Source organism: Hyperolius riggenbachi, chromosome 3 (assembly GCF_040937935.1).
Source record: "Hyperolius riggenbachi isolate aHypRig1 chromosome 3, aHypRig1.pri, whole genome shotgun sequence".
NCBI lineage: Eukaryota > Metazoa > Chordata > Amphibia > Anura > Hyperoliidae > Hyperolius > Hyperolius riggenbachi.
Window position 1 is genome coordinate 34,294,621 of NC_090648.1, and position 12,728 is coordinate 34,307,348.

The 12,728-nt window shown below is 49.7% G+C and overlaps 1 protein-coding gene across 2 annotated transcripts in view; it reads left to right on the forward strand.

Annotated features, from left to right (window-relative positions):
• LOC137560916 (uncharacterized protein PF3D7_1120000-like) overlaps nt 1–12,457 on the forward strand; it is a 39,707-nt gene extending 27,250 nt beyond the window's left edge. The window contains exons 6-7 of one of the 2 annotated variants that reach the window (XR_011029843.1): nt 7,961–8,486; nt 12,320–12,457. Coding sequence is in view for 1 of the 2 variants with exons in the window: in XM_068272089.1 (XP_068128190.1) it covers nt 7,961–8,086 (126 nt within the window). In the remaining variant the exon portion in view is untranslated. Of the gene's footprint in view, nt 1–7,960; nt 8,519–12,319 lie in introns of those variants that run through there. The other variant, XM_068272089.1, reaches the window with a different exon arrangement.
• Nucleotides 12,458–12,728: the final 271 nt, after the last annotated feature.

Here is a 12,728-nt window from a genome sequence, read left to right on the forward strand (position 1 = left end):
ACCGTTTTAAGTGTCTTCAGAAGACAGAGCTCTCTGCGACTTTAAAAGTCGTGGAGCTCAATGTCTTATTTGCAAAGATAACAACTGGAGTTTAACTCTTCCTGTACTGGAAACAATATTAGACTTATGCCTCTGCTCCTAATGTTTTATTTCTTAGCTGTACTACAAATAAAAATCATTATATAATATTTTTTTTCCACTTCAGTGTCTCTTTAATAGAGCAATTTTGTTTAGTAATACGTTTTAGTGGAGTTAAAGAGAACCTGAGGCGAACCCCAGGTCAAAAATGGATACTTACCTAAGCATTCATCCTCATGACCTCCCTTGCAGACCTCACCAAAGAAATCCAACAAGAGTTTGGCAGACTGAAGATCCAGCTGCGCTCCACTTTATGCATGGGTGCGGCAGTACAGTGCCTGCGCGAGTATGGCTGCGTCTGTGCATTAAGCCGGCCGTGCTTATGCAGGTGCAGCGCGGCCGCGTCACATGAAGAGGAATACAACGTGGATCTTCCTGTGGGTCCCCCGGCATCAGCGGCAAGGCAAGGAGGACACAGGAGATTCCAGAGGCTTCCATCCTCTTAGGTAAGTATGTGTGTTGTGAACCTGAGGTTTGCCTCAGAGCTGGGCTAGGACTGGCAGATCTCTGAGAGTCTGACGTAGAGAGCTGCTTGCACCCACCGCACCACCCTAGTGATGCGACTGTTATCAGGTGAATAAAGATTTCAGCTGAACAGGGGCTTAAAAGTGGACCTACTCTCCTCCTTAGGAAAGTATGACAGCTTTGCTTCATCCTTATTACCCCCTGAACTCCACCCCTCACAGCAAACATTCTTGCATATCTTCAAGGATCCTCCACAGCCTCCTCCTCTTCAATCATGCCCCCGCCCCCTCCCAAAAAAGAGGAGGGAGTCCTATAGAGAGGGGGTGGGCCCAGTATGACACTTAAAGGGGAACTTCAGCCTAAACAAAGATACTGTCATTAAGTTACATTAGTTATGTTAATTAAAATAGATAGGTAATATAATCTCTTGCCCACCCTGTTTTAAAAGAACAGGCAAATGTTTGTGATTTCATGGGGGCAGCATATTTTTGGATGAAAGGAGGTGACAGGGAGCATGAGACACAGTTCCCACTGTCCTGTGTCCTGATCACCTCTCCCAGCTGCACGCTAGGCAACAAGAACAACAACATAACAAATCCCATCATGCTTTGCACAGCATCAGGAAAAATGCCTGGGCAGATTTCTTTGATGGGGTGGAGCTTAGCTTCTGTGCAGCTAAAAATGAAGCTTGGGTAAGGAAAACAAAGTTCTGATGCTGTGAAGCTGTTAAAGAAACACCACGCCCTTCCAGTGCTGCTGAGTAGATTTTTAGTCTGGAGTCGCACTTTAAAGTCAATGTTACCCGTCCTAAAAAAACAAAAGTCAGATACTCACCTAAGACAGAGAAGGCTCTGAGTCCTAATGAGACTCCCCTCTCCTCTCCCGGTGCCCGGTCCCGCTCAGGATCCCCCGTAGAGCATTCCGACCAATTCGATCAAATACCGCCATTTCCGCAGCTGAAGGGAGGTTTCGGAAGTCTTCGGGAGCACTCGGGCTCCCGAAGACGGGCCGCTCCATACTGCGCATGCGCGAGCGCCCTCTATTGCGTAATCACGCGTGCGCAGTATGGAGCCGTCTGTCTTCGGGAGGACTCGGTTCCCGAAGTCCCCTGCTGCGGGGGATTTGAACGGAGGATCCTGTGCTGCACGGAGGGCACCAGATGAGGAGAGGGAAGTCTCATTAGGACTCAGAGCCTTCCCTCTCCTTAGGTGAGTATCTGACTTTAGTTTTTTTTAGGATGGGTAACAATGGCTTTAAGCTCTTGGGCCAGAGGCATCCTGGGGTGGAGCCATGAAGAAAAATTCTTTTTTAGGCAAGTATGAGTTACCGGTATTTTATTTCCTCTATGCAGCTTTTTACCTCCAACCATCAACAAAGAACAACCCTTCTCAGTCATGTCTTTTACTATGTATAGCAGGAGGGCAGTTATAAACAGGGTCAGAGTTGTATATAAGATACACCTTGAACATATAGAAATAATAGGTACTTTTTGGGGGGTATCTAAAGCTGGCCACTAACGGTCCAATTTCTAGCGAAAAATCGTTCGAGCAAACAGAAATTCTGATCAGATTGGTTGTAAATAATCTCCATTGGTGGACACAATCGATTATGAACGAGTGAAAAAAAATGTCACCCGAATGAATTTTCGTCGAAAGGAAATTTGGATTTTCTTGGTGGTCGTGATAGATAGGAAGCAATGATTGGTTAGTTGATGGTGTAGTGAACGATTTTTCGTCCGAACAGAATTTCTGATCGCTCGAACGATTTTTCGCTAGAAATTGGACCGTTAGTGGCCAGCTTAAGCCCCTTAGATGCTAGCATACACGGCATACTTTTTCTGTTCTTCGTGTTACTTTATTACCTGTCTTCTGTCTTCATGCATTGTTTAAAGGAAACCAGAGCTGTGAATATAGTAAGAAGCAATACTTACCCGGGGCTTCCTCCAGCCCCATAAACATGTGTCCCTCGCCCAGGGCCAGGCCGAGGCAGAGGTGAGCGAGGCTCCAGCCTCAGGGCGCAATGTAGGAGGGGCCACACAACTCACTCAGTTATCATTCCCCTATTGCAAGGGGATACATGGCAGTGACTGCAAGCCAGATAACTAGAGATTAAGGTGTTGCGGGCCCTGGGGCGCCTCTTAGTCTAATAGCAATCAGTGTGTGACGGCTGGGGTGAGAGGGATGGAGGGGCGCAAGTTGGTGTCTCAGCTTTGGGTGCTGGAGGACCTTGTCCCGACTCTGCCTTTGCCGTCCTCCTGCGGTCTGCTGTTCAACCGCGATCATCCCGGTACCAGGTTCAGCCTCCTCGGTCAGTGCCTTCTGCACATGCGCAGAAGACCACGACTGACGCAACTGAGCCTGTTACCGGGGCTGATCGCGGTTGAACAGCAGACCGCAGGAGGACGGCGAGGGACTCACGTGCTTATCGATTCTTACTACATACACTGGTCTGGTACACCTTAAAGAGGCCCTGTAGTGACATATAGTAGAATACACTAAATGATTCACGATACCCACTTTTCCAGTAATATCAACATCAGAGCCACTCCCTTTATCAATATATTGCTGCATATTGGTAGTTCGCCTGTTTAGTTATGCGGAATTCTCCTCCCAGAGCATTTTGGGTGACCAGGAATAATATCACTGCCTTTCGGACTCTCAATAAACAAACATTCTGCAGAGATTACCTGGCAGGACTAAAGATGTTGCCACCAGTGAGAAATGTCAGAATGTAAATCAGGGGGAGGAAAGATTTTACAACGGGCAAACACTGACTAAATAATCTATACATGAATATTGTGTAAAAATAACCAATTTTATTCATGACATCATTTTCACTACAGGTCCTCTTTAATAGCAGTCCTTTGTTATTCTGAGACCGCTATGGCACTACTGTATGTTCACAACTGTTAGACAAGAATCTAATGTTTGAACCTGAATGCTTTATATAACCTTGACTATGGTGGTTTTATAAAATGGCAGGTACACCATAGTATGGCCGTACCAGAGCTGTACCATTGTGGCTGCTTGATAACCACAAATAAAAATGTATTGAAAAGGACATAAGCAAGATGTAGGTAAATTCTAATGTATTCTATTTTTGCAAGTACTACAAACTGGCACTAGATGGCGATGTGCTGCCACAGTTCACTTCACACATTCTGAGACAACAGATAATTTTACTCTTAGGCCTCATTCACATTATTAAACGCAGATGCCAGTGCGTACGAACGCACGTCATTTGGGTTTTAATGCGTTGCATGGCTGATTCCCATTCACTGTTGCGAATGGGACAGCCATGCGTTTGGGCAAAAAAATGCATGCAACATGCGTTCACAGACCGCACTGGTCTGCAACGCATGCAATGTGAACATTAGACAGTGCAGTCTATGCATTTCTGATGTCCGTGTGTGTCTGCCTCCCGCATGCGTTGCCGTAATACAGATGGCAACGCGTGTAATGTGAACGAGGCCTTATAAGTCCCCAGTAGCTTACACCGGCTTTCCTGCAGCAACTAGTGGGCTCCTAGCGGCTTTCCGGCTCCCCCCTGTGCACGCAAGCCGGCATGGTGAGGCTCAGTAAGTATTTTAAAAGCCTCAAAACCCGACGAAAACAAATTCCCCGTTATCCCTCAGGCACGCCGGTTAGTTGAGACTTCCGGTTGCACTTAGTGCATACTGACGTCATACACGCGCCCTCAATAGCCAACCACGTGGCGCGCGTGTATGGAGAACGGAGTGCGCCCGGAGCCAGCGGAGGACAAGTAGCAGGGGGGTCATTATACATTAGGGTTTGCAGCTCGTCCCGATATCGCACGCCATAGCGCCGCACACTCGATCAAGCAAGTCGCCCTACATCTTGTTGCTTGTCCAATCAATTTTGGCTTGAAATTAGTCACGTTGTCGGTCAGGCATGCACTTGGCCGCACCGATTTTCATCCAATGCGATTATAATAATCAAATCATATGTTCAATCGGCCGCCAAGTCACCCGATGTGTGGCTACCTTTAGGCAATACAAAAATAGTCCTTGAGGCAGGACACCCCATTCTGGTTTCATATTATAAACTGGCGGTAGCATTGCGGTGCTGTGGGCGCGTTGCACTGCACCGCCAAAAACAGGCCTTCAGGGAACACCATGTTAGTGCACAGGGTTCCTTATCTGGCAATCTTCCAAGCAGGAAGTGACGCATGCTTGCGGTCACTTTCTGCTTCGGGTGTGGTCACTTCCTGCTTCGGGTGCGGTCACTTACTGCTTCGGGTGTGGTCACTTACTGCTTCGGGTGTGGTCACTTCCTGCTTCGGGTGTGGTCACTTACTGCTTCGGGTGTGGTCACTTCCTGCTTCGGGTGTGGTCACTTACTGCTTCGGGTGTGGTCACTTACTGCTTCGGGTGCGGTCACTTACTGCTTCGGGTGCGGTCACTTCCTGCTTCGGGTGTGGTCACTTCCTGATTTGGGTGTGGTCACTTACTACTTCGGGTGCGGTCACTTACTGCTTCGGGTGTGGTCACTTCCTGCTTCGTGTATGCGGAAGTGCACAGAAGCGTATTGTTAAAATACACATGCACGCTGTGACACCAACATACGTGAAAAGTATGAATTCCCCCATACATTACATTACAGTTACATTAGGCTGCGGTAGCAGTGTGGCAAGCTGCCGCACCGTGCCAGCATAAAAGGGCCCTAAAGCTTGAGGGAGGCAGCCTTTGTAACAAAATGGGTCTAGCTGCACATTAGAATAAATAGCTATGTTTTGCGCTATATGTTAGAAAATTGTACATAATACTGTGCTTTTTCTTGTTTTCATATGATCTGTGCCTATTAATAACATTTACCTGCCAGCAATCTGCTGGCCCTCTTCCTGCGAATAGCTGCAGGCACAGAGCGATCGCGGTGTTGTGGAAACGTCACACAGCGTTGTTTGTGTTGTACAAGGTGTCGCGGTCACGGAGATGTCTAATTACAGGAGAGGACCTGTTAGGTTAGCTCTGCCCTGTGTTGTGCATGGCCAGCTCTCTTGACATAATTAGCTCTCATCAAAATGATCTACAAGTGCGCCGCTATCCTCCCTTCTGCCACCAGAGGGCGGTAGCTGTCCGCCGACTCTATATTCCATGTAATTGCATGCCTGTCACCCCCAGCCTGCTGGCAATTGCTGTCTCTGTATATTCCTGTGTTATGTCTCTGTGAGCTACACTGTACGGCATTCACACCTGTCTGCTGGGAGACAGTTATTCAATATGAGGCTGAAGTATAGTAATGAGGAGAACCTGCTTCCTTTATGTCAAGGACTGCCGCTCGCATGATCGATTGTTCCCTTTACAGATGATGTAAACATGTTGCTGTATGTGGCCGTCCAAGGCGACGGGCTCAGACCAAGGGCATAGCTACAGGGGAGGAGTCCCTGCAACTGCAGGGGGGCCCCGAGGTGTGGGGGCCCCCAACTACTAACCTTCTCTCCCTCCAATACATCAGATCACATGCATGAAAAAAGGGCGCCAGGATAAAAGGGCCCGTCTGGATAACAAAATGGCGCCAGTGAATAGTGAAATCTCAATAACTATAAACATCATTGTCAAATTTGGTTAACGATAAATACCGTTAATAACAAAAAGATATTGACGTTAAAAATCGTTATGTAATTCAACAATACAGCTTAACCCAACCCTACTCTCACACAGAACCCTCCCCTGGTGGTGCCTAACCCTAGCAGCTGTCTCATCCCCTGCTTACACCTCTCTGACACTGCAGCTGTCTCCTCCCCTGCTTACACCTCTCTGACACTGCAGCTGTCCCCTACCCTGCTTACACCTCTCTGCCACTGCAGCTGTCTCCTCCCCTGCTTGCACCTATCTGACACTGCAGCTGTCTTCTCCCCTGCTTACACCTCTCTCACACTGCAGCTGTCTCCTCCCCTGCTTACACCTTTCTGACACTGCAGCTGTCCCCTACCCTGCTTACACCTCTCTGACGCTGCAGCTGTCTCCTCCCCTGCTTACACCTCTCTGACGCTGCAGCTGTCCCCTACCCTGCTTACACCTCTCTGACGCTGCAGCTGTCCCCTCTCCTGTTTACACCTATCTGACTCTGCAGCCATCCCCTCCCCTGCTTACACCTCTCTGACACTGCAGCTGTCTCCTCCCCTGCTTACACCTATCTGACAATGCAGCTGTCCCCTACCCTGCTTACACCTCTCTGACGCTGCAGCTGTCTCCTCCCCTGCTTACACCTCTCTGACGCTGCAGCTGTCCCCTACCCTACTTACACCTCTCTGACGCTGCAGCTGTTCCCTCTCCTGTTTACACCTATCTGACTCTGCAGCCATCCCCTCCCCTGCTTACACCTCTCTGATACTGCAGATGTACCCTCCCCTGCTTACTCCTTTCTGACACGGCAGCTATCCCCTACCCTGCTTACACCTCTCTGACACCGCAGCTGTCCCCTCCCCTGCTTACACCTCTCTGACACTGCAACTTACCCCTCCCTTGCTTACACCTCTCTGACACTGCAGCTCTCCCCTCCTCTGCTTACACCTCTCTGACACTGCAGCTGTCCCCTCCCTTGCTTACACCTCTATAACACTGCAACTTGCCCCTCCCTTGCTTACACCTCTCTGACACTGCAGTTCTCCCCTCCCTTGCTTACACCTCTCTGACACTGTAGCTCTCCCCTCCCCTGCTTACACCTCTCTGACACTACAGCTGTCCCCTCCCCTGCTTACACCTCTCTGACACTGCAGCTGTCCCCTCCCAAGCTTACATCTCTCTGACACTGCAGCTGTCCCCTCTCCTGCTTACACTTCTCTGACAATGCAGCTCTCCCCTCCCCTGCTTACACCTCTCTGCCACTGCAGCCGTCTCCTCCCCTGCTTACACCTCTCTGACACTGCAGCTGTCCCCTCCCCTGCTTACACCTCTCTGACACTGCAGCTCTCTCCTCCCCTGCTTACACCTCTGTGACACTGCAGCTGTCCCCTCCCCTGCTTACACCTCTCTAACACTGCAGCTGTCCCCTCCCCTGCTTACACCTCTCTGACACTGCAGCCGTCTTTGGCAGGTTTTGGTGCTCCATATCGATTTTTATGTATAGAGCACTTGAGGAAGCCCACTATAAAACCTGCACTGGTGCCCAGAGCTACTAAGCTACACTACTGCTCAGATTCCCCCTCCCCTCTCCCCTTATAAATGATGGCCAGTGCTGCTAGTACGTGCCGGTGCATCAGCCATGAAACAGTCCCCATAATATAACTAGGCCAACGATTAACTAAATTCTTTCACATCGTTCTCTGGAACGGGAGACATTGAGGACAAATAACCCACATTTCAGACAGATAATTTTTCTTTCCTCCTCCTTCACAGGAAACAGCTGAAGGCAGAGAACTGTCAGAACGTGTCGCCGCGCTCCCGACGCCTCCTTCAGAGCGGCAGCCTCATCTGTCACCCAATCCTAAAGGACGGCGTTATTTAGAAGCACTTCTAGGATAAGCAGCGGCGTCGGGGGTTCTGAGAGCCGCTGTTACCGTCGCTCCAGAATGCAGATAAACTGCGCTTTGATATGTAGAAACGCGAGAGAGCCAAGGTCAACGCAAAGATGCAGCCACGCTTCAATCTAACATGGAAACTTTAGCATTTGTGTTCACTCGGGGGGCATGGGCTGCATACTAAGGGCCTGCCACGCTCTGACGATATCCACACGCTGGCTGATTGTGATTGAGCAATCAGTGAGTAATCTCATCTATGAAGCACGAGCCTCTTCCTAAAACGTCTAATGATGTCGTATCTGGCTGACCCTCACACGGCATAGATGTTGGGAAGTCCAAAAAAAAAGGGAAGGAAAATGGAAGAACCCAAACCACACAGGATACATGTAAAAAGATTGATTATTGTAAGTTATGTTCAATGCATTCATTATAGTGAACCAGAGACAAAGCATCCTCATGTATTTTCCCATATACATCAGTGGGAACATTAGAGAAAACACCTACCCTGCTCTCTGTTTCATCTTTCACTGCTCAGCCTGCCTGTTAGCAGCCCTGATAAAATCCTCGACTGAGCATTCAGTCTGGCTTTGCTCAGGAATTTTAATAGCTTAGTCTGTCTTCTCAAGCCCAAGTCTGCCACCTTGTGGCTGTGCTATAATGACTCAGCTATAAAGATTCCTGAGCAAAGCCAGACTGAATGCTCAGTCAGGGATTTTATCAGGGCTGATTAGAAGCAAGCTGAACAGTTAAAAATGAAACAGAGAGCAGTGTAGGTGTTTTCTCTAATGTTCCCACTGATATATATGGTAAAATACATGAGGGTGCTTCGTCTCTGGTTCACTTTAAAGAGACACTTAAAGGACACCCGAAGCGATAATAAACGAATGAGATAAACAATTGTATTTATCTTCCTTCTCCTAAAAATGACTTTTTAAGATATTCCACAGTTTTATTTTATGCTTAAATCTACTTTCTAAGTTTTAACTGTTTTATTGTTTTTGCTCAATGACACATTCATTGAAGTGTGCCAGAGCTAAAATCTATGAACTGTTGACCCTTTTTATCTCTTTCCTACTCTAAAGCCATTTTCTGCTACGAAAGTGTTTTATAGTTGGAATTTCTTATGAGTGAGGGTCACACTGTAGTCACTTCCTGTCTGAGTGAGGACTGACTCAGCCACTTACAAACCTGATATTTAACTCTTTCAGGCAGAGAAAGAAAAAAAAGGAACACCGCATAGTTATGTGTGTGCTAGGCACTGTGTATACCCATCTCATCTCATCATGTCACATGTCACTTCGGGTATCCTTTAAGCCTAGGAAAAAAAAAATCAGTTTTACTCACCTGGGGCTTCTACCCGACCTCTGCTGCTACTTCGCCGACAGGCTTGGCCATGTTTAGCCTTCTACACGTTCTCGTCCGCAATAGCGTCCTGCGGTTGTGCAGGATACAATTGATTGCATAGAAGGAGATGTGTGGCCAGGCCTGCACAGTAAGCCTGACGGCCAAAACAAAAGTAGCTTGCGGCGGCGGACAAGACAATCCGATCGAGACTGTGAGGGCACAGGATGGCTGTTTTTTTTTTATTTATTTTTTTGTCGTAGGCTTAAAGGGAAGGTTCAGGGACTAACTAAAAAAAATAAAAATCCATTTCCACTTACCTGGGGCTTCCTCCAGCCCGTGGCAGGCAGGAGGTGCCCTCGGCGCCGCTCCGCAGGCTCCCGGTGGTCTCCGGTGGCCGACCCGACCTGGCCAGGCCGGCGGCCAGGTCGGGCTTCTTCTGCGCTCCATGGTGCGTTTCACGCCGGCGCGATGACGTCATCGGACGTCCTCCGGGCTGTACTGTGCAGGCTCAGAACTACTGAGCCTGCGCAGTACAGTCCGGAGGACGTCCCATGACGGCTAGCTATGTGTAAGAGGCAACGGGCGGGGATCACTCACCTCTTCCTTGTTCCATCCCGAGTCTGCGCTCCACTGACGTCACCTCCTGCTACGTCGCAGGAAGTGACGTCAGTGGAGCGCACGCTGACCTGGAATGAGGAAGAGGTGAGTAATCCCCGCCCGTTGCCTCTTACACATAGCTGCAGCCAGCGACTTCACTTTTAAAGCTGGAGGGGAGCGGAGGACGGGGGACCCAGGCGAGGGAGGGGGGGGTCCGACCCCCCTCCCCGCCGCTAGGCCCAATACCCCCTTCCTGCCCGCTATCCCCTCCAGCTCGGGCGGCCCCCCACACACATGGACGGGCGGGTGCCGCCCCCCCAGAAGTGCCGCCTGAGGCAAAAGTTTCACCCCGCCTCATGGGCGGGCCGGCCCTGGCTTCAGCCTATGACAGCGGATCACCTCCGAGCCCACAGAGGAGACAGCCGTGTCACACAGCTGTCCCCAGTACAGCGCTGCCCTGGATCGCAGCGCTGTACAAGCTAATTAGAGCTAACAAGGTAATAGGCTGACTGTCAAGTTTCCTGTCAAGTGACAGGCAGCCTATTGGGCCAATCAAAGTGCGGGGATAATGTCCTATGAAGTAATTGGACCCGCAGGAGCTCAGGGCAGGACGAGTGGAGCTCTCGTCATTGCCAATTAGCAGGCATACGTTTGTAGCGCTCGCTATGCTACTCTGATAAGGCGTGTTAACTCTGAGCATGTTTACTCTGATAAAAGCAGATGCAGAGCAGACCATAGTTGGCGGCACGTAATTAGCAGAACACACATGACATGATGAAAAGGTCACAGATGGCGTTGGGGCATTAGTGGAACACACATGAAGTGATGATGAGCAGACCATTATTGGTGGCGGGGCTATTGCGGAATACATGGGGTGAGCAGACCATAGTTGCTGCTGTGGCATTAGCAGAAAACACATGACATGATGACGAGCAGAAAATAGTTGGCGGCGGGGCAATAGTGGAACCCATGTGATGAGTAGACCATGGTTGGCGGCGGGGCAATAGTGGAACCCATGTGATGAGCAGACCATGGTCGGCGGTGGGGCAATAGAAGAACCCATGTGATGAGCAGACCATCGTTGCTGGTGTGGTATTAGCAGGACACACATGAAATGATGAGGAGCAGACCATAGTTGGCAGCATGGCATTAGTGGAACACACATGCTTGTTGAGAAGGCCATAGATGGTGTTGGGGCATTAGTGGAACACACATGAAGTGATGACGAGCAGACCATCCTTGGCATTGTGGCATTAGCAGAACACACATGACGAGATGACGAGCAGACCATAGTTGCGGGAGTGGCATTAGCAGGACACACATGACGAGATGACGAGCAGACCATAGTTGTGGGAGTGGCATTAGCAGGACACACATGACGTGATGGCAAGCAGACCATAGTTGGCGGCGGGGCTTTAGCAGAACACACATGACACGTTGAGCAGACCATAGTTGGCGGGGGCATCAGCAGAACACACATGACACATTGAGCAGACCATAGTTGGCGGGGGCATCAGCAGAACACACATGACACGATGAGCAGACCATAGTTGGCGGGGGGCATGAGCAGAACACACATGACACGATGAGCAGACCATAGTTGGCGGGAGGGCATGAGCAGAACACACATGACACGATGAGCAGACCATAGTTGGCGGGAGGGCATGAGCAGAACACACATGACACAATGAGCAGACCATAGTTGGCGGGGGGCATGAGCAGAACACACATGACACGATGAGCAGACCATAGTTGGCGGGGGGCATGAGCAGAACACACATGACACGATGAGCAGACCATAGTTGGCGGGGGGAATGAGCAGAACACACATGACACGATGAGCAGACCATAGTTGGCGGGGGGGGGCATCAGCAGAACATACATGACACGATGAGCAGACCATAGTTGGTGGCGGGGCATCAGCAGAACACACATGACACGATGAGCAGACCATAGTTGGCGGGAGGGCATGAGCAGAACACACATGACACGATGAGCAGACCATAGTTGGCGGGAGGGCATCAGCAGAACACACATGACACGATGAGCAGACCATAGTTGGTGGCGGGGCATCAGCAGAACATACATGACACGATGAGCAGACCATAGTTGGCGGGAGGGCATGAGCAGAACACACATGACACGATAAGCAGACCATAGTTGGCGGGAGGGCATCAGCAGAACACACATGACACGGTGAGCAGACCATAGTTGCAATGACGGCCCGTGAAACATTCAATATTGAGCGGGCTTAGAGCACGGCACATTACTATACATCTATTTTCCTGTCTCGCAGCTCCCCGTCTGGCCTGTCACCAGGCATAAAGAACGGGGTGACGGCTACCAGCCTGACAGCTCCGCCAACATAAAATAGAGATTAGCTGGGGAAAAAAAGAAAGAGATTTCACACCCAGCAACAAGTCAGGATTTATGTTCATCACCACAGCCAACATTTCAACAAAAAGAGGACTTCCAGGGACAGAGCCCCGCTGGGCTCCGGAGGATAAAAGAGGGATGATATCAGGACATCAGAAAAGAGCATTTGTCCCGAATACCGCTTCTAATGCGGAGGAAGACATTACAAATCCAACTGCGTCCTCGCCTGACGATCCGCTTTATTTCTCGGTAAAACATTAAAACGAAAATTCTCCCTGTGAGCAGAAAATACGCCTCATGAGATTTTTCTCCATCCTCAGCGACTTTAT